The sequence below is a fragment of the Lipotes vexillifer genome, unplaced genomic scaffold, assembly GCF_000442215.2.
Source record: "Lipotes vexillifer unplaced genomic scaffold, Lipotes_vexillifer_v1.1 scaffold232, whole genome shotgun sequence".
In the NCBI taxonomy this organism is placed as follows: domain Eukaryota; kingdom Metazoa; phylum Chordata; class Mammalia; order Artiodactyla; family Lipotidae; genus Lipotes; species Lipotes vexillifer.
In genome coordinates this window covers 913,718-936,384 of record NW_006793997.1, presented here as the reverse complement: position 1 = coordinate 936,384, position 22,667 = coordinate 913,718, and the positions used below count along the sequence as shown (strand labels likewise).

Below are 22,667 nucleotides of genomic sequence, written 5' to 3'. Positions count from 1 at the left end.
CCACGCACCGCAACGAAGAGTAGCCCCCACTCGCCGCAACTAGAGAAAGCCTGTGTGCAGCAACGAAGACCCAACGCAGCCAAATATAAATAAATAAATAATAAATTGTTTTTAAAAAAGGGCTTAGGCTTGATAGATTTTTCAAAAAAAAAAACAAAGATAAGGTCGGCAGAATGGTACTGGTTCACTGATGATTGACTGAAGACTCTGGGCTGCTACTCCAGCTCCCAGATGCTGCCTCCATCCTCCAGGTGTCCACAGCCTCCAACACACTCACAAACCTTTTTCCACAAAGCTCAGCCCTACACTCTGCTCATCCTTTGGGCAATGGCTCTTGGAGTCCACAGACCTCCACGAGACTCCAGCCATCAAGAATAATTCAAAGAGAACACAGTGACAAGATAAACTTTACCTTTTCACTATCCAAAGAAGGCTCAGGGCCAGGTAGGCAACTGTGCTTAACACATAAGCCAGAGGCAGATCATAGATGAAGTTCTGAAATTTCACCCCGTCAATGGTGTAATGTCCATAAAAGAGGCAGGTATCCTCCAGGAAACCCTGAAACAAAGCCAAGGGCGTGAGGTCAGATTAGTGAGTTGACTGCAGGGAACCAAGAAACCAGTCTCTGCCTCAAGGAACTCACGTTCCAGTGTCACTGTTCATCCCTGAATTCCCCAGAGACTGGAAAAATTCCAGATTTGCAGCAACATGGATACAACTAGAGATTATCATGCTAAGTGAAGTCAGACAGAGAAAGATAAATACCATATGATATCACATATGTGACATCTAAAATATGACACAAATGAACCTATTTATGAAACAGAAATAGAGTCGTGGACATAGAGAACAGACTGGTGGTTGCCAAGGAGGAGGAGGTTGGGAGAGGGATGGAGTGGAAGGCTGGGTTAGCAAACTATTACATACAGAATGGATAAACAACAAGGTCCTACTGTATAGCACAGAGAACTATATTCAATATCCTATGAAAAACCATAATGGAAAAGAATATTAAAAAAAAGGGCGTATATATGTGTGTGTATATAAATGTGTATATATATCTGAATCACTTTGCTCTACAGCAGTAATTAGCACAGCACTGTAAATCAACTATACTTCAATTAAAAAAAATTAATTAATTTAAAAAATAATTTAGACCAATTAAAAAAAAAGAAAAAAAAATCCAGAGACATATGGGGTGCTCAACTAGAGTTTGGGGAATAAAGCACAGATAAAGCCTGAGCATTAAAAATACACAGAGGGAAAAAAAAATACACAGAGGGGGCTTTCCTGGTGGCGCAGTAGTGCTCTCTGTCCCACATGCCGCGGAGTGGCTGCGCCCGTGAGCCATGGCCACTGAGCCTGCGCGTCCGCAACGGGAGAGGCCACAACAGTGAGAGGCCCGCGTACCGCAAAAAAAAAAAAAAAAAAAAAAAGAAGTCCATATAAGTGCACGATAAAGGTTGAGAAAGATATGAGCCATGGTGTTAAAGGACTGGTGGTCTCTGGGGAGAGGTAATTTTATTTTTTACTCTATAAGTCTTATATTTTTATGATAACCATGTATACTTATACTGAGTATTTAAGTAAATTTTTAATAGAAAAACAAAGATGTAGAAACAGAATACTGCATCTTTTCTTTAACTCTCCTGAAGCTGGGGCACACAGGCCATAAAACTTGCCCAACCCTACAAAACATGTTTTTATTGCCCCAGGTTGGTGTCAGGACTGTCATCAATCTCTCCTACAAAATAAAGTTACATTACAGGACAAAGGTCCACTGGGCCTGGAAAATAATTTCTCTGATACGATCATGAGCTTGCCTCAATTGCTTTCAGCAAAGACAAGCCACTGCTTAATCTCTCTGGCCAGCTCCCTCTTGGGCCTATAATTAAAATTTATATGTGACATGATAAAGGTTATTAGCTAAAACTACTATAGTAATCATATTACAACATATAAAGGTATCAAACCAACATGTACATCCTCAAATGTATACAGTGTTATATGTCAATCACATCTCAATTTTAAAAAAAACACACATGTAAAAGATGTAAGAATGCTACTTACTTGCTATGTTGAGAACTGTTTTTCAGTGAATAAATGTGATACGCATACTGTAATGCATTAGTGAAGATTTTAAAAACAGGAAAAAAGATGGTTGTAAAAGTGCTACTTGCTCAATATGTTCAGAATACTTTTATTTTAGTCAATGCATGGGATGTCGATTCTGTAATGTGTGTAGAAAAGTTTTTAAAATTCAGTGTGAGAGAGAAGTTGTAAGACTGCTACAGACTTGCAACCCACATGGAGAACAGAACCCTGCTATTTCCATGAATGGATGTGACCGTCATTTTGTAATACATATAGAAATGTTTAAAAACACTTGTAAGAAATATGCTGAAGTGGTATTTGCTTGCTACATAGAAAACCCTGTTCAGCGAGTGGCTGTTCTGTTCATTCTATAAACATGAACAGAAGTGTTTAAAAACACATGAAAAATATGTGTAAGGCTGCTACTTGCTTGCATGGGTGAGAACAGTGATATTACAGGGAATGTACATATGATGGCCATTCTGTAATGCATGTAGAATGGTTTTAAAAACACATATTGAAAACAAATAAATTGAAATTAACAACAATAAAATTTAATTAAAATTCAGTTTCTTGGTCACATTAGCCACATTTCAAGTGCTTAAGAGTTAGTGCCTGTCGAATTTCACAGCACAGATCCAGAACGTTTTTATCACTGTAGAAAATTCATTCTTTGGGGCAGGGCTGTTTTTTATCATGCATAGTTTATTGAACATTTATGATCAAGTGCATCTAAGTCTCCTGTGAAATCTTTCCTATAATGAAGATCATGGTGTGTGGTGACGTACAACAAGGAACTTCTCTCATGGGATGTGACCTAAAGAAATGGGGCTAACAGCAGTTCTGGGATTTGATCTCTCTAGCATGTGACCTTGGGTGAGTCACTGACTTTCTTTTCTCCTTGCGTAGTTTGCAAGCTTCAGTTTTCTCATTTGTATAGTGGACATTTTAACACCCACCTGATGATTCCTCTCAGTTGTTCTGAGGAAAACGTGAGATCAGAGATGTAAAATCCACTTTTTCAAAACCAAATGCAGTGGACAAATTCAATGCTTTCTATGTATCGATTCAGAAATGTTCAATGGCATGACATTGTAATACCAGTAACTTTCAGAAAGATATTTTTATATACTTGTATTTTTTAAAACATCTAAAGGAGGGGTTGTCAACCTGGGATAATTTTGTTCCCTAGGAAACAGCTGGCATGTCTGGAGACATGTTTGCTTGTCACAGCAGTAGGGCTGCTACTGGCATCTAGTGGATGGAGGCCAGGGATGCTGTAAACACCCTCCAGTGCACAGGACAGGCCCACAGCAAAGGAGTGTCGGGTCCAAGGTTGAGAAACCCTAGTCTAGAAGGCAGAGACACCACTTTTCATAGCTGCAGTCTTATTTGCTGAAAAAAAGTGGGATAAAAAAAATGAAAGCACACAAAAACATTTTTTAGAATAAAGAAGAATTAAAAACTTTTGGAACTACTATAGGAAGGATGAGATTAATTCTACTTTAGAGCAGCAGGGTTAACCTGGGATTAATAGACTTTTAAGGGATTTCAGGGACTGCGTATGTGTGTGCACAAGTGTGGTGTGTGCATGTGCACATGTAAGGGCATGTATGCACGTGTGTACCACGCACACCTGCGTGTGTAATTGCTGGGAAGAGGAGTCACAGCTTTCAACCAGGTGGTCTAGGATTACAATATGTTAAGGTCTTTCAATGTCAGAGAAGTTAAAAAATAAATTCTATCTGGGTTTATCTTCACGGAAACTTCTTTCTACAGGGGAACTCAGATCTTGTTGCAGGTCAATACGAAGGTGGCAGGAATCAGGAAAAGGCCAAGGGCTGAAAGTGACAAAATACATTTCCTGTATATCTTAGCAGGGGTGGATGAACATTATCCTTGTCGATAAGGTCACTGCAAATCCTGTTTTCTTTCACTGGTACTTGTGTCAACACTCGTTTTTGATTCTCACTGCAGACATTCAGGAACCTGGTCTTTAAATTAACCTATTTCAGTATTGAGGGTCCAAATCCAGAATTATGTTAAATACTTACAGTGCCAGAAAGCAAGTCTATGATATAACTGTAAAAGTAAATGAGTCCAGAACTACTTATTGGATACACTGTGCATTGAATATCTGTAAAAAACAAAAACAAGAACATCAGTGGAAATAGCTTCAGTCTCTATAACTTGTCTATCATAATTTGTGTATATATGCATGTATACGTATATACATTTAGATGTCATATACAATTATATATGGATATGTTTGTGAATCTGTGATTTTCTATTTGCAATCTAAACGCCAGTGCACCAAGTACAGTACCATTTTCCCCTTTCACTATTCTCTAAATACCTGGGGATATATGTTTTTTCTATACGTTTCGTATATGGGTCTACTAACAGCACAGGCTTTCTGATTGTATTGGTATTTTATGTTTTGGCGTTCATGTTTGCACATGTTTTGGAAGATGTGGTCAATATAATTATTATTCCATTTTAAGCACATCCAGTTTTAAAAGATCTCTACATGTGTGTAAATTAACAAGCAGTTTCACTTAAAAAAAACATATGTTTATCTACATATAATTGACCAAGAAAATTTTTGAACAGCAATTTTAGTGACACTACATTATGCTTGAACAACTAATTCACTTCCTCTGTATCAGTCAGCTATTGCTGTGTAACAACCTTAAAGTCTCAAATGATTTAACCTCCAAACATTTATTTTCTCCTTCATGGATCTACAGTTTGAGTTCACTCAGCTGATTCAGGCTAAGCCAGGATGGACACCAGGCTCCCAGTTGGGCTGAGGTCTGCTCTACATGATTTCACTCTGGGACCAGATTGGAGAGGCAGTGGCTACCTGGGGGTGGGGGTGCTCTCCTCATGGCTCTTCTCATAAGGCAGGCCAACCACATAAAGCCATTTCAAACTAATATTCCACTAGACAAAAGAAGTCACATGGCCAAGAGCAATATCAATGGGGGCAGAAAGTATTCTCTGGGAATTCACAGTGGGAAGCTTTGCAAAGTTACAATTACAGGGGAGTGACAAACTGGGGAAAATAATCCAACGTACTACCCCTTCTCTGGACCTTAGTTTCCCCTTTGTTAAAATAAGAGAGTTGAACCAGTTCCTCTAAGGCCAATTCCAGCTCTGCCATTTTATAATTCTAACGTGTGTGTTCACTTATTCATTCAACAAACACTTCTTAATTACTATGCACCAGGTACATGCTGGAGATAAAATGATGAGTAAGAAATAGTTCCTGCCTTTGAAAAGCTCACCATCAAGTGGTAGAAAAGATAAGTAGGAGTTAGGTGTATATAAGGTGCTCAAATGGTTGTATGAACACAGTATTAGAGGCAAAGAGGAGGGAGACAGTCACTATTTGGAGCAGAGTCAGGAAGATGGAAAGAGACAGCTGCCACTCTGCTCCTCACTCACTGTCCTCAAGCCCAGAAGTCGGCAAACTATGGCCCTTGTGCCAAATCTGGCCAGCTGCCTTTTTTTGTTAATACCGTGTTATCGGAACACAGCTTTGCCCATTTGGGACGTTTCTCCGTGGTCACTTTTGTGCCACAACGGCAGTACTGAATAGTTGCAACAGAGACCATATGGCCTGCCAAGCCTAAAATATTGACTATCTGGCCCTTTCCAGGAAGCGTGTCCACCAGCCACACCTGGCTTTTCATTTCTCTAATATGCTAAGTTATTCCCAGCTCTGAACCTTTGCAGATGCTGTTCCTCTGCATGAAGAAGCTTCCCCGAGCTCTCCAACAGCTGCCTTCTCCTTGTGCTCCTGGGCTCGCCTTACATATCCCTGCCTTCACAGAGGGCTTGGGGCACCCCTCAGCCTCCAGTGTCCTGGTGTCTGACCTCTCAGCACCTTATCTTTTCCCCTCCCCCAGAGGCAAATTCATAGTTTATATACCTCTTCGTGTGGTCCCTTCCTAATGTCCATCGTCTGCTATAGTGCAGTACCCTGTGGCGGTCCCTGCTGTTGCCCCAGGGCCTGGCTCAGGTCAGGGCCCAGCACACAGCAGGTGCTCAATAAACACTTGTTGAAGGAATGGAGAAGGGAAGTGAGAAGAGGAAGAAAGGGACTTCTGACCCTTACCTTAAGGGACAAAGTTTACTAGGTAAGTCAAAAAAAAAAAAGCATGTGCAGGAGGACGATGCAGTCAGAGGAAATAATGAGGAAAAAGAAGAGATGCGTGGTGTCCACGCTCAGAGTCCAGCTTCATTTCCTCCAAGAGCGTGGCCTCCCTCCGCCCAAGGCCCTGCTCACGGCTAAAGGGAGAACTGAACAGGCAGTGGTGTCTAGTGAGACAGAATAGCATTCAGTTCTTCTAGAAAGAAATAATACTAAAAAAAAAAAAAAAAGCTGCATTTATTGAGCACTTTCCATGGGCAAAGCACTGTATTATCTTATTTAATATTCATTTAAAAATTATGAGTATTGCTTAATCATTACTTATACTTAAGTTTTCTGTATTAAATAATATAGAATTTATATTATTGTTTTCAATTATTTATACTTTAAATAATAAGTATTTATTATCTTTTAATGAGCTAAGTATTAAATAGTGTAGTACAACATTATTTGAATAATGAAACAATTGTCTCACTAGTTAAATCATCACCTTCATTCTACAGATAACGAAAATGAGGCTCACAAAATCTAATCAACTAACAGAGCTGGGCCTTGAAACCGAACCCAGGGTGTTCACACAGCAGCAGGAGATATTTATCTGTGAAATGGACATATTAGAGAATGAGAATGCAGCATCGGGCATGCAGTAGGCACTCAAAGTCAGCATTTCCACGTTATTTGATTTTTAAGTGTAATAGAATTAAAACAAAAACAAATGTGATGAGGAGGAATGTTTAGGGCCACAGAAGTGACTGCAGACGGGGCATTCTTCTGGGGAAAGGAGTCATGTGATAGAAGCAGGAGGTTTCCACTTCCAGCTCCTAGCACAGAGCCTGGTACTAGAGGGTGGTAAATAAACATCTCTGGAATGACAGAAATTATCCCCATTTGAAAAAACAGGATGCCCAGACCTGACTTACACTGAGAATTCAGTAAGAAAACACAGGTCCATTACCTGCCATAGCATCTGGCAGATGACTGATGTTTAATAAACAGCAGTCTGAGCACCACCATTATCGGAGATAAAAGTCTTGAAATAAAAGCTTGAAATAAAGTCACTGGAGTCGACTGTATTATGTTTACTAAATAGTCCACTTCCCCACCCTCCATTGCTTCTCCCAAACGCCTTGCTGAACCCAGGAGTGGCGAGTGACTTGCACTGGCTAGTAAGGTGTGGCAAAAAGGATGTGTGTCATCTCCAGGCAGAAGCATTAGAAGCCAGCACGTGTTTGCCATGGCTCTTTTTCCTTTGGACATTGTGACTGTCAATGGTGCAGAGAGAGGCTACTCCCTCAGCTTGGGCTCCAGAGTGAAGACAACATGGAACAAAGCCACCACCAAACACTGATGGACATACAGTGTGAGCAAGAAAGAAACCTTTGAGGTTACTGGGCGCTGAGCTATGGGGTCATTTGTTTCTGCAGCATAACCTAGCCTATCCTGACTAATACAGTCACCCAAGACTTAGATTATAAAGATTGCTAGAGAAAGAAGCATTGTAGCTAGGTACACAATGAAAAGAACCCTCCTCGTAGCAAACCAGGCCTTACACTCACCCGCGCCTGTGGATGGAATGAGCACAAAACTGCTGTTGGTGATCTTGTATCTGGTGAGCAAGACTGGGAGCAAAACCAGCATAAAGATGATCAGAAATATCACCAAATTCAGCAATACCAGAAACCGTAAGAAGGAGAAGTAGGACTGAATTCCAGTGCCAAATTTTCCTGGAAAAAAGAAATCCAGACATCACTGACCAGGAGTACTGATACAGTACCCACTGTAGGTTCAATCAGCCACAGAGGGCTGAACTGAAATTGGAGGATCTTGGTGGGGGAGGAAGGAAGAATAATTTCAAGGCTCTACTTGAAATTATTAAGTTTAAACTTTCACATGTAAATCTACAATCACTCAAATCAATAATCTGAGATGGTGTGAGAGAGGGCTCAATATTTTCTCATAGGAATATCTAATTAACTCAGCACCATTTATTGAAAAGGCTATCCTTTCCCTAGTTAATTGCAATAGTGCTTTTGTAATTGACTATATATTTATGGACCTGTTTCTGAATTCCCTCTTCCGTTCTATGGGTCTATTAGTCTATCTTTGCACCAATACCAGAATTGTCTCATTATTGCAGATACAATAATACTTGATATATGGTGCTCTAAGTCTTTAGGCTTTCTTCTTCCTCAGGCATCCTTGGTCCTCTGCATTTCTATATAAATTTTAGAATCAGCATATTCATTTTCACTCATGCACGCGTGTGCAAAATGTGCTGAGATTCTGACTTGACTGGGATTACATGGAATATATAGGTCAGTTTGAGAACAAGTGACATCTTTACAATATTGAGTCTCTGATCCATGAACATGGTATATTTAGGTTCTTTAATTTCTCTCAACAATATTTTATAGTTTTCTGTGCAGAATTATTTCACATAGTTCTTTAGATGTATTCCTAGGTGCAATGATACTACTGTATAACTTATTTTTTAAATGTTCGTTGCTGGTATATAGAAATACAGTTGGTTTTATATATAGATCTTATATCTAGCAACCTTGCCAAATTTACCTCAATTCTAATAGTTTGTCTTTTTTGTTTTCTACCAATAAATCATGTCATCTGCAAAAAAAAAAGAGACAACTTATTTCTCCCTTTCTGGTCATTGACCCTTTTTTTCCCATCATTGTACATTGGCTAGGACTTCCAGGACAATGCTGAATAGAATCTGTGATAATTAGAAGCCTTTTCCTCATTCTCAATCTTAGAAGAAAAGCTTTCAATATTTCACCATTAAGTATGATGTGTGCTATAGAATGTTTATAGATATTTTTTGCCAGATTAAGAAAGCTCCTGGGAATTCCCTGGCGGTCCAGTGGTTAGGACTTAGCTCTTTCACATTGTGGTGACCTGGGTTCAATCCCTGGTTGGGGAACTAAGATCCCACAAGCCACACAGTGCGGCCAAAGAAGAAGAAAAAAAAAAAGGAGGCTCCCATCTATTTCTTATTTGCTGAGAATGAGAACTGAATTTTACCAATGCTTTTTCTGCATCAGTTGGGTTAATCATATAATTTTTTTTTCTTTATTCTGTTAATGTAGTGAATTACATTCATTGATTTTTTAAATAGAAAACAAACCTTCCACCAAATAATGATTAAATTACTAAGGACAGACAGAAAGCACTCAAAGAATAAGGATGTCTGCTTGTTCTTGGTGCAGGCAAAGAACTTATATTCTGAGACTGAAGATGTGAGACCCACAATCTTTTCTTCTCTCCCTGACAGAGGTAAGGAGCTTAACTATCAATCCTTCACTTCCTGCCAGATGAGTACCTAGTCAGCCAAGAAATCACAGGACTGGAGTCACTGAAGAGAAAATCAAGGGCCCAGTTCCATGGGGAGAAACTACCTTCCAACACATAAGCCACTTTATGAATGAAAATCTCCATAAAAGCCACCACTTAACAAGAGAGGAATCTGAACATGGTGGCTAAAACCTTGGGTTCTGAAGCTTGACTGCCTGGGTTCAAATTCTGGGTCTCCTGTTCTAGCCAATGAACTTGGGCAAGTATTTTAATTTCTCTGAACCATGCAAATGATAAATGCCTATATGAAAAATGGGTTCTTGTGAGGATCAACAGAGATCATATGAGTAAAATGTTGAACACAATGCCCAGTTCACAGTGAAGGCTCAATCAAGGTTAGCTTTTATTATTTTTTGCTCCAAAGATGATGTTCACTTAAACTTCTAAAGTGGATGGTTGAAGTTCTAAGTTTCTAATGAATCCCCCCCTGGAAATAAGTTTACATTCTCCCAATAAAGCAACTAAAAAAGTTCATAGATACCACTGGTATTTTATAGGTTTTAAAATAGTAATAATGGGGGCAATAAATTTTTTCACATATCCTGCCATGTTCCTTACAAACATCACAAAATTTCCATTTCAGCAGTTTTGAGGAGAAGCTTGTAAATTGCTTTGCTTTCTAGTAGAAACCAGGTAATCCTAAAAGGTATTTTCCCCCTGGCTCAGTTATGTCACCCAAATGTTTAATTTTTTTTTTCTAATTTTACATTTTGTCATAACTTCCAATTTTTGTATACCTGCTGTGGACTGAATTGTATATTGTTCCCCTCACCCCTTGCAAATTCACATGCTGGAACTCAAACCCTCAGTGTGATGGTATCTGGAAACAGGCCTTGGGGAGGTAACACGGTTAAGGTAAGGTCAGGAAAGTGGGGCCCTCATGATAGGTTAGTCCCCTTAGAAGAAAAAGCAACAAAGCGTGCTCTCTCTCCCCAAGCACACACAAAGAGGAGGTCATTTGAGGACAGAGTGACAAGGTGGCCGGATATCAAACTTCCAGTCTCCAGAACTGTAAGAAAATAAATGTCTATTCTTTAAGTCACCTAGTCTATGGATTTTGTTATGACAGGCATACCTCCTTTTATTGCGCTTCGCTTTATTGCACTTTACAGATATTTTTGTTTTCATACATTGAAGGTTTGTGGCAACCCTGCATCAAGCAAGTCCATCAGCGCCATTTTTCCAGAGCATTTGCTCACTTCCGGTCTCTGTGTCGCATTTTGGTAATTCTCGCGATACTTCAAACCCTCCACCAGCAAAAAGATTACAACTCACTGAAGGCTCAGATGATGGTTAGCATTTTTTAGCAATAAAGTACTTTTCAATTAAGGTATGTACACTATTTTTTAGACATAATGCTATTGCACACTTAATAGACTACAGTATCGTGCAAACACAACTTTTATACGCACTGGGAAACCAAAAATTTCGTGTGACTTGCTTTATTGCGGCAGGTCTGGAACCAAACTCAATATCTCCTAGGTCTGCCTGTAATTCATCCCAATTCTCACCATTACGGGAAAGTAGGATTATTAATATTTTCAGGGCTATGGGTGTCTTTGGCAGTCTGATGAGGCTTATTGAGCCCCATCTTGGAATAACATTTTTAAACGCACAAAATACACATGGTCGTATGATGATCAAAACATTACTGTATAAACTAAACTTGTGATAGATTAATACATGAGCATTTCCATTAACATATTAAATAACAAGGTCTAGTGGCAGATCTAATCACTGCTGTAATTTCAAAGTCATGATGAGCGCAGATGCTATTCCCAGACAACTACAACAACTGCAAGGGACAGGAAGACATCTGTGATGTTCCTGGTGACGAAGACACAGGCTCTATTAATCCTAACTGTGGCTAGTTGCTCGCATTCATCACGGAAGGAAATGCTACGTTTCAGCTGGGGGGGTGAGTGAAAACAAAGCTGTCCTTTCCTCAGGCGCAGGTGACTTCTACGGAGGAGCACATGCAGTGTGGGGTGTGGTACCTTCTATGCTGCGAATGTCCTCCCGCCACAGCTCCAGGTGGGTTGTCATCTCGCGAGCCTTCTCTATGAACCTCTCCCAAGACTTGCTGCTATACCGTTTCCACTGGTCCCACTCAGATAAGTACTGCATTTGGGTCTCCTGAATGTCCCTGCATTGAGAAACAAGCATGACAATGACAAGGCGGTGTCATCAACCTCAGCACCAAATAAAACCCCAGCCGAGAGGATGTGGAAAACCTGGAGCCCTCATGCACTCCTGGTTGTTCAGCAGTTCCTCAGAAAGTTAAATGCAGAATTACCATATGACCCGGCAATTCCACTCGTAGGTAGATACTCCAAAAGAATTGAAAACAAGGTCTCAAACAAAAACTTGTACACAAACGTTCAACGCAGCATTAATCATGATAGCCAAAATGTGTCAACAACCCAAATCTCCATCAAAGGATAAATAAACTGCTATATCCACACAGTAGAATATTATTCAGCCACAAAAAGGAAGGAAATACTGATACATTCTACAACTTACATGAACCTTGAAAACATGATGTTAAGTGAAAGAAGTCAGACACAAAAGGTCACATGTCATATGATTCCATGTATATGAAATGTCCAGAATGGCAAATCTATAGAGACGGAGGGTAGATTAATGGTTGGCAGGTGCTGGGGGGAAGGGGAACAGAGTGACTACAGACAATGATGAGGCTTTGGCGGTTGCAGAGCCACAAGATGGAAGCAGCCTGGGTCCCTGAGTGACTGCAAAGTTCCCCCTTGACCTCAACCCAGGACTTTTATGTGAGCAAGAAATAAACTTCTAATACACTGAGATTTTACCTGTGTGGGTATCTTTGTCACAGCAGCTTAGCTTATCCTAAGTTAATAAACTTTTAATTATGTGAACTCTTCAGGAAATTCCATGCATAAAAAGCACCTCTTCCCAAAACATGCATCATATGCCTTCCAGATGGCTGCTGGACAAACCTTAGTCTCCGCTTCTCAGAGATGTTCAGTGCATATTTCCGAATGGATTGGTTGTCAAGGTTTTCAGTGATTTCTCCCTCCAACTGGGAGCTGTAAGAGTCTGTTGGCTTCAGCAAAGTGCCACTTTGCTTGTCCCGGGAAAGGATGGTCGTCCTCTTACGAGCAATAGACCGGTAGCTTGGCAATTCTTGAAGGAAAGTCACAGGTGGAGAAGAAAAGCAACTGGAGTCCAAAGAGAGGCTCTCTGGGTAAGAAAGAAGAAAACCACCGCTCACCCCAGTGAACCTGGGGACCAAAACCCAAAACTTATGTAGGAGACTTAGATCTCAGAGACCCTAACTAAACCTCACAGTCAGGAGCCTGGGCCACTGACAAAAGTATTTGTATCTTAATTATTTTATTTACCAGGATGGTGCTCAGGACAATGAAATCATCTGCAAAAGGGTTCACTTTCAGCAGATGTGTTTTCAGTTATATGATACCTGCATTCTAGTGTTTGGCTGCAGCCACTTGCTAGGTGTGTGGCTTTGAGTAACCTAACCTCTGTTTTTCATTTGGCAAATAGGGCTAGTGACATTTGCCCCAACTATCCTCACACAGTGTAGGGTATCCACTGTATGGGATAAAGCTCTGAAAAGCATAAACTGCTTTGCAAATGCATAGCGATAACAACATCATCAACGACAATAATAATAATGGCATTTACGGAGCACTTCCTTTGCACCAGGCACTCTGTTAAGAGCTTCAGGACCACTCATGGGATGTGGGCTGGCCTTATGATCTGCTTGGACCAACAGAATGCAACAGAAGTGATGCTGTGCCAGTTCTAAGCCTAGCCTCAGGAGGCCTTGCCAGCTTCTGCTGTTCTTTGGACGCCAGCTGCTGCCTTGTGAACAAGCCCAAGCTAACCTGCTGGAAGATGAGATCAGGTAGAGCAGGGATGATCAGCCCAACCGAGACCATTCCAGGCCAGCCTATAGCCAGCTGTTGCCGAACTGACCACAGATGCTCACACGTACTGAGGTAGGTACTATTATCATCCCCATTTTACAGATGAGAAAATAAAGTCATTCGTGGGTTCTCCAACCCCTTGCCCAAGCCCTCGAAGCCCTGCATGATCTGACTCCTGCCCGCCTCTCCAGCTCCTCAGGCTCTCTGACCTCCAACCTACATTTCTTAGGATCCTTCATATACTAAAATGGGCCTGTGTTCCCTCCTCCTCAGAGCCTTTGCGTATGCTGTTCCCTCTGCCTGGAGTGAACTTCTTAGCTCCTACTCGAATGCCACTTCCTTAAGGAAACCAACCCTGCCCCACTGCACTATTGTAGGTGTCTTTTTTTTTTTTTTTTTTTTTTTGCGGTACGTGGGCCTCTCACTGTTGTGGCCTCTCCTGCTGCAGAGCACAGGCTCCGGACATGCAGGCTCAGCGGCCACGGCTCACGGGCCCAGCCGCTCCGCGGCATGTGGGATCTTCCCGGACCAGGGCACGAACCCGTGTCCCCTGCAACGGCAGGCGGACTCTCAACCACTGCGCCACCAGGGAAGCCCTGTAGGTGTCTTGTTACTCATTTTCCCCCACACAGTAGGTCCTTCACAGCACTTATCACAATCTATAACCTTATATTTCTTTGCGTGACCATGTGAGTATGTCTGTCTTATCCAGTGGACTGTAAGTTTTCAGAGCGCAGGGACTGTAAAGATTTCCTCACCATTGCAACCCAGAACCCAGCAGCATCCCTGGCTCAGAGTAGTTCAATAAATACTTATTGGATAGATGGATGAGTGGATGACATTCGTAATTTGCCCGTGCTTAGAGAGCCTGGGGGTGGGGACATTGGAACCAGAGCCAGGTCTGCCTACTCAAGAATCTCTATTAACTATACTTCAATAAAAATTAAAATTAAAATTAAAAAAAAGAATATTCACTCTGCTACATCAGACCACAGCTGGAGGCCAAGTTTTGCTGTGCCTTGTGCAGAGGTCTGAGGAGGGAGAGCTTTCTGTTGAAGGTAAGGAACGAATGCCACTTTCAGGATGTATTTTATACCTGATCCGATTTTAGTTTGGGAAGACCATCCTGAGTGGAGACAGGACATGGAAGGAGGAGGTAGGAGACAGCTGTGATAACCTAAGCAATTACCCCTCCAGGCAGCAAAGCTTGCTTGGGTTTGAATCTGGGGTCTGTCGATTACTAGCTGTGTGTCTTTGGGGAAATTACTTAACCTCTCTGAGCTTTAGTTTCCTCATCTCAAAAACTCATTCATTCACCAAATATACCTATCACGTGTCAGATCTGGAGCTAGGGATACTACAGTGAACAAAGTAAACAACCTACTCACATGGCACTGAGGCTAAATAGAGGGGGTGTGTGAGCCCTGTGGATATTTGCGGAAGGGCATCCTGCGAGACGGAAACAGCAAGTGCAAAGGCCCTGAGGCAGGGGCATGCACAGCATGCTTGAAGAAGAGCATGGGGGCCTAGGTGAGTGGGGAAGAGTGAATGAATGGGAGCCTCGAAGGCTCTTTTGTTGGTGGCCCCCAAAGAGCCACACCAGCCCTCTGTGGCCTCCTCCCCTTGAATCCAGGCTGGATCCATGACTTGTTTTTAACCAAAGGTCGCGAGAGAACTGATACTCTGCCAGTTCCAGATCCAAGCCTTAAAAGGGCCAGGAAGCTTCTGCTTTGCGCTGTTGGGAGCCTGGGGCTGCTGTGTTAGAAGTCCAGCGATGCTGCTGACACAACCACGTGGAGAGAAAGAGGCCCCAAGGCTCCAAGGAGGACGACCAAGGAACTGGCTGACAGTAAGAATCAAGGTCCCGGCTTATGACCCCAGCAGGCAGTTGCAGCCGGTCCCCAGCCACCCTGGTCATCCTCGCCAGGCCCCACCATGGGTATGAAAAGGCCACTGGATGCTCAGACCCAGCAGATAGGACACAGAGCTGAGCAAACTGTCTCCTCTGTAGCCTGCTCATTTCCTGATGCACAGAATCAGCAGAAACAATAAAATGGCTTAAGCCATCACATTTGGAGCAATCTATTAAGCAACAATAGGGAGCTGGCACAGGAAGAATGGAAAGCAGGGATCAGAGAGGTGGCCAGGACAAACCAGGTCAGACTCTGTGGGCTGTGCTATGACCCTTCAATGTGGCAGACGGGCAGCCACCCGGGGCTCTGGGCCAAAGCATGTCGTGATCTGAGCATGTTTCAAAGGATCACTCTGTAGGCTTCAGGGCTAAGGACGAGATCCATCACAGGACTGCCAGCTTGTGAGAATCAAAGGCGATCATGCAGGCAGAAACACTGAGCACAGCCCTGCACGCAGTGGGCTCTGTAAATGTACTTATAGCTAACAGCGAGGGAGCGCTGGGGGGAGGGGACCGGCCAAGGCCTTGATCCGAGTTGGAGTCTGATGGTGCAGAACTGTAATCCTTGCCTCTCCGATGGGCAAGTTCACATAGCATAACAGCTGTCCCACTGCTGATGATAGGGACACGCGTCTGGAGCCCTGCCAGTCACCAAGTGCAAGCCGACAAATCCGGCTCAACCTTTACTCCCGGCCCCAGCCCTCTCTGAGGGTATGACACACTTCCATTAGTAACATGGTTCCCTAAGCAAACATGGGGGTCCGGAGTTGGGGTGGAGGCTGAAGGCTAGAGGCTCAAAGTCCACCGCTCCTCCCTCTGGCCAGCAACAAAGGGCTGTTATGAACCAGAACAAAGGCCTTTGAATATGGAGAGGCACTGACCCACTGAATATTCAGCAACTGCGGGATCCAGGGCCGGAGCTGGAGACGGGGTGGCTTGTCACCCACTAGCCAGGCCACCCCAGGAGAAACAAAGACCGCCTCTGAGTCACATGTTTCTCATCTCAGGAACGGTGGATACAATACCATGACCTCAGCAGCGTGATCATGAGGACAAATGTACCAACAACATAAATAATACTGGCTGGGAATTTGTGAGCATACCTTGTGCCAGGCTATTGGAAGTACACGATATGCATCACCACACTCAATTCTCTGAGCTACTCATTGAACAGAATTATCCCATTTTACAGATGAAGAAAGTGAGGCTCGGAGAGGTTAGGTGCACACAGCTAGTAAGTGCTGGAACCAGGAACCTATCACAGGTCTGTCAAATGCCAAAGCTGTAGTTTTTACTATGAGACCACTCGGTGGGCCATGGATTTGCAAGTGCTTTGTAAACGATAAAATGCCACACAAACTAATCATCTGATTGTTCTTGCAGCCACACCACAGGAAGGATACATCCTATTCACATTTCCCAGCAACAGCCTCTGATGGAAAACTCTATTTTCAAACTGGCCATCAGTTTGAAGGAATGCTTTTTCCTTTTCAGACATCCTTGGGAAGTTCTCCATCTTCAAGTTAAAAAACAAATCACAACTATACCCTTGAACACAAGCACCATTATTTTTATAGCTGGTACACACACTTCCAACCCTTTGCATATAGGACCACACACTTTTCAAAGCATGACATCACGGAATTTCTCACACCACCCTGCACGGACGGCTTTGCTGCCCTGGCTTTTCAACAGGGAACCTGAGGCCTGGAGAGATGGCGGCTTGCCCAAGGCTTTGATGTCAAGACAGACTCCTGGTTCTACCGATTATTAGAAAGGCAGGTGGCATCACCTCTCCTAGCCTTGGTTTTCTCATCCCAAGGGGATAAGAATGGCTCACTAGAGTTACTGTCGGACGTTCTCCCGAGTTGATCATTTAAGCCTGTGGTGTGTAGGCTGCTTGATGACCATTTGCATGGGAGGCTGGAGCATGTCTCAGATACTGGGCTGCCTCCATCTAGGAAGGGCTAGAATCTGTTGGCCACTGGAGTCAGATTTCAGCAAGCAGGAGGTTACTTAGGTGGGAGGATGACTGGGTAATTATTACAGGAGATACGGGGACAGGGGCAGGGGTAACCACTTCTTCTGGTATCTGCTGTTCTTCCAGGTTAAGGATAAAGTTAGTCTCTCTGAGGCTTAGAGCAGTGCCTTGCTCACAGAAACCTCTCCATCTGGAGAATGAATGAATGGGCAGAGGCAGGCACATGTGGAGAGCATCCTTAGGTCCCAACTTTCTTGGCAGCTCTTTCCACAGGACACCAAATCCTACCAACGAGCACAAACATTCCCAGAATGTGGGCACAGGCCAACTGTGACCTAAATGGCACCAAAACCACCACCAGCCTCCCTCAAGAGCTTGCCAAGAACCTAGCCTGACCGTATTTGGTGCTGGCTTCACTTCAGGGTTTTTCTTCCCACTCACAGAATCATGGAAACTCTGGGGAAGAAGGGACCTTCTGGGTCATCTGGTCCAGGCAACCGGCCAGCTGCTGTGGCAGTTAGTTCTGTTTGATACCTTGCATGGAGTCCCTCTCTGTGTGGGACTCTGGGCTGGGGGCAGGGGCTCTGGAGACGATGAAGGTTTACAGACTTGCTTCCTGCCTCGAAGAGTTCCCCGCCACCCCGCAACTCCTCCAACCAGCACTTATCTCCCAAGTGCCCAGCCCACTGCATCCCTGTCATTAGCCCATCCCCCTCCCTATGTGTTTACCTGCGTATTGACTCTGACCGCCTCCCTCCCCCATTAGACTGTGACCTCCATGAGGAAAGGGACCCCATCTCTCTCCTTCACCACCGAGTCCTCAGGCTGTAAGACAGAGCCTGACACATGGTGGATGCTTAATAAAAACCTGTTAAATGAATGAACGCATGCATGAGTGAATTGTGAATAAATGAATTTGGTGCTGAGGATACAGGCAACATTGGCTCACCCACCAGGCAGACCAAAGTATATGTTTAGCACACCAGCAAAAGAGGGGCACCAAAAAATGAGAAGATGTAAGGAATTTAAGCATTTAATATTATTCTTTTCTTTAGGGGTGACTTTTTATTTCACAATTGAAAAAGCTGGCAATAAAAGTATTGATTGGGATGTTGACTGTATATTACAGCCTTCCTACTTCAGGTACTTTACACAAGGCAGCCCTATTAGACACATGCATGTACACCCAGTTTGACGTTACCGATAAGACAATGTAGACATCGACTTCTTTCCACTTATGTCTATGTGTGTGACATTGTTTTGATTTTGGATGCTAACTGGAGCTGGGGCACCTGAATAATTTGTGCTCACAGCTGCCAAAGGGTTTTAACCAAGGAGCTCCCAGTGCAGGGGATCTGGTTAAAGCTTCTATGACATTTCTACCAAGTGTTCAAAAACCTCTGAGGCCAGGGGACTCATCAAGGCCCTACTCCTGGCAGGACCACTCAACCACCCATCCATTCATTCACTCATTCACCTGAAAAGATTTACTGAGCAACTGCTATGTGCCACGCACTGTTCTAGGACTGGGACGCAGCCTTGAATACGCCACACAAACTCCCCCTGCCTCTGGAGGAGACAGGCAATAAACAAGTAAGAACAATATATTTCAAATGGTGGTAGATGCCTGGAGAAAAATAAAGCAGGGGTGTATTTGAGCAAAGCCTGAAGGGAGGGAGCGAAAGAGCCACATGGTTATCTGGAGGAAGAGCATCCAACAGAAGATAGAGATGAGCAAGGTAGAGACAGAGAAGAGCAAGTGCAAAGGCCCTGAGGCAGGACTGTGCCTGGTCAGTTCGAGGAACAAGAAGGCCCGTGTGGCTGAAGGAGAGTCAGCAGGGTAGGAGGTCGGGGAGAAACAGGCCAGGCCACATGGGGCCTGTGGGCCATGTTGTTACCTTACTTGGGTAAGGTGGGAACCAAGGGGGGTTCTCAGCAGAGAACAATCTGACTCAGATTTAACAGGATCTCTCTGGGCAGCCATGTGGCAATTTCTGTCCTTGAGCTACACAGGTCGGCATGGCTACAGCCCATGGCAGGGCATCATGTGTCAAGTGGCACCATCCTGCAATGATGGAAATGTTCTATAATTGTACTATTTAACATGGTGACCACTAGCCACCTGTGGCTACTGGGTTACTGAAATGTGGCTGGTAAGACTAAGGAAAAGAATTTTTAATTTTATCAGACTTTATTCAATTTACATCTTACAGCCACGTGTGGCTAGTGGCTACTGTACTGGACAACACAGAGAGGACTTTTTCACAGGAACCCAGAACCTAATCTAAGAGGGGAGGAGCCAGGGCCTTGGGATCCTCCTCCATCTGCCAGACTTCAGAATTGCAGGGCTGGGGGGACCTGCATGAGTCACACCACCTGGCACCTGGGTGGGGCCTGGGGAATGACTGGGTCCCAAGGCTTTATGACCAGACAAGCAAACAGTCGTCAGGAGCAGTGACTAACTGAGCAATCAGATCCATGCTGAGCCCAGAATCCAGGTCTCCTGGTTTCTGAGCCAGTAGAGCATCCGGTGGACTGTCCATGGAGCTGTTACGGTGATTCTGTCTGTCTGAGGAGGTGACATGACACGTGGTTAAGAGCACTGGCTCCAAAGCCCGCTGCCTGGATCCTAACCCCGGCTCCACTTGCTACCCGTGTGACCTGGCAAATTTCTTGACCATTCTGTGCCTCAGTTTTCCCACCTGTAAAATAGGGGTAGTAGTTCCCACCTCGCACAGCCATCCTAAGGCTATTAGATGGCTATTGTATGTCAAGTGCTTAGAAAAGAGGGCAGCAAACCTTTTCTGTAAAGAGCCAGATAGTAAATACTACTTACCACACAGTCTCTGTCACAACTATTCAACCTGCCATTGCAGTAGGAAAGCAGCCATAATGCATGACTGTTTCCTAATGAAACTTTATAAAAATACGTGGTGGCCCAGATTTGGCCCACGGGCTGTGGTTTGCAGACCCCTGGCTTAGGGCAGTGCCTGGCACACCGTGCTACCTACTTGAAGCCAGGACTCTGATTATTTATTGATGAACTTAATGTACATGAAGATTTAAATCTGCAGTGGCTAGGGGGAGGACAGGGTGTCCTTTTGCTAAGGACCAAGCTACTCCCTATGTGGAGTGTTTATCTTCCTTGGCTAGGACCTCTCCAAAAAAGACTTCCAACTTTCCTGGAAGTGACAATAACCAAAAATTCGCCTTTACTGAGCATTTACCGTGTGCCATGATGATGTCAAATCCTTTACCTAGCTATCTCCTGCGATCCTCAGGATGGGCCCGTCTTATGTATTACCCTTATTTTGCAATATGGAAAGTTCAGAGAAGACAGGACCTTTTTCCAAGGTCAAGTTAAGGTCTGAACCATGAGGGCAATGACCTTAGCATGTCTTACTCACTCTTACACCCCTAGAGATTAGCATGGGGCTGGCACATAACAAGGACTCAAAAAACATGTCAAATTAATACACGGACACGGTAGCTCTATTCACAACATTAACATCCTTCTGTTGCAGCAGATTGTCAAGTAACATCTCAGGGCCTCAGTTTCCAGGGCGATAAAATGGGCAAATAACACCTACTACACTGAGTTGCTCTGAGGAATTAAAGAAAGTTACCCACTTGAGTCCCAAATCAAATTGCTGACGGAGCCTACTGACCCTCAGGGACCGGCTCCTGCTAGCTGACCTCGTCCCATCTCCTCTCCAAGCTCCAGCCCAAGGCCTCCTCAGATACATGGAGGCCATTCCCACCTCTGCCCTTTGCTCTTCCTGTAGCCCCTCCGAACACTCTTCCCACCAGGGCTTCCCATTCACCTGCGCTGGCTGCTCTACATCCTTGGGCCTCTGCTCAGCAGTCCCCTCCTGGGAGAGCTGTCCAGGCGGGCCGCTCCCCCTCTCTATCTCATCACCTGCTTATTTCCTCCTCAGCACCTATGCTTAGCTGTCTCTGACCCATTTCCCTCCACCTGTTTAGGGTCTCCCCTGCTGGACTAGAAGCTCCGTGAAAGCACGCCCCTTGCCTGCCTCTTTCATCCCTAGGCCCCTCGCCTGGTGCATGCTTTTGACTCAGGATCAGTTCCCCACCTTCTCCTGGTGGGAGTGGGAAAACACAGAAGGGCTGGGTGGTCCCACAGCCAAACAATGCTCCTTTAAAAAGCAGCCAGATTGCAACAAAGTTAACAACACTGAAAAGTCATTTCCCCCTTTTATCCCTTAAATTCTTCACTTCCTGAAGAAAAAACCAAACAAAAAAGGCCACTGAGGGCCTCTGGCCTTTGGGCCTAATCCGGGCCTCAATTGCTGGGCAGACAGAGCTCGGCCTCTGCCAGACAGAGGGGGAAAAAAGTAACTCAGGTCAGAAGGCTGGCTCACTGTGGCCTGTGTCAAGGCCTGCACAGCAGCCCTCCTGCCCAGGACACCTTTGATGAGTAACCTGGATGAATGGACTCAGCAGATAAAGTAAAAAACAAAAAACACTGCAGGTCAAACGGTTACTTGTCTTCAAATTTCCTAAAATCAGTCAGACTAAAATAGCCCACGGAATAGCTTTTTAACTACATAAGTATCTAACAGATACCTCCAGAGAGTATGGGCACAGAACACATGCAGTCATCAAACCTGACAATACTGGGGTTAGAAAAGGCCCTAATAATCATAATCATAATAATACCAAGAGCTACCATTCAAGTGCACAGCGCCCACCCACAAGGTGCTAGATTCTTGACATGCTTATCTCATTAAATCCTTTCAGTGACCCTAGCAGATGGGGGTATATGAAAATATTTTGGAACTAGGTAGAGGTGATGGTTGCACCATATTGTGAATGTACTAAATGCTGTACACTTGAAAATGGTTGACTTTGTTATGTGAATTATGCCTCGATCCCCGCCCTAAAAAAGTCACTGCATGCATGCTAGCCGAAGGACTCCTGACTGGAATAAGCATGTGGTTATACTACACATACTGTACACGTACGTTTACTGACTGCTATGAAGTACTGACAGACTGGAATATGGTAAATATTTGACAAAGGGAAAAAAACATGCAGAGTCACTCCATTCGATAAACACAGAACATGCCAGGTACGAGGAGGCTGAGGGGCAAAAAGCCCTGGGAGAGGGCAAAATGTCTCAAGGTCAGGGGGTGGGGAGGCGTTGCCTCTTGGGAGGAGGGGACATTCCAGCTGAGAGCAGAAGTGTGAGGATCTGGCCCTGGGAAG

The 22,667-nt window shown here is 44.0% G+C and overlaps 1 protein-coding gene across 1 annotated transcript in view; it reads right to left on the bottom strand.

Moving 5' to 3' along the window:
• TMC7 (transmembrane channel like 7) overlaps positions 1-12,839 on the bottom strand; it is a 35,471-nt gene extending 22,632 nt beyond the window's left edge. Inside the window, exons 1-5 of the mRNA XM_007466927.1 lie at positions 12,595-12,839; positions 11,617-11,765; positions 7,810-7,977; positions 4,149-4,231; positions 413-558 (exon numbers count right to left, since the gene is read on the bottom strand). Of these exons, the coding sequence (XP_007466989.1) occupies positions 413-558; positions 4,149-4,231; positions 7,810-7,977; positions 11,617-11,746 (527 nt within the window). The 5' untranslated portion in view covers positions 11,747-11,765; positions 12,595-12,839. The remainder of the gene's footprint in view (positions 1-412; positions 559-4,148; positions 4,232-7,809; positions 7,978-11,616; positions 11,766-12,594) is intronic.
• Between the last annotated feature and the right edge of the window lie 9,828 nt (positions 12,840-22,667).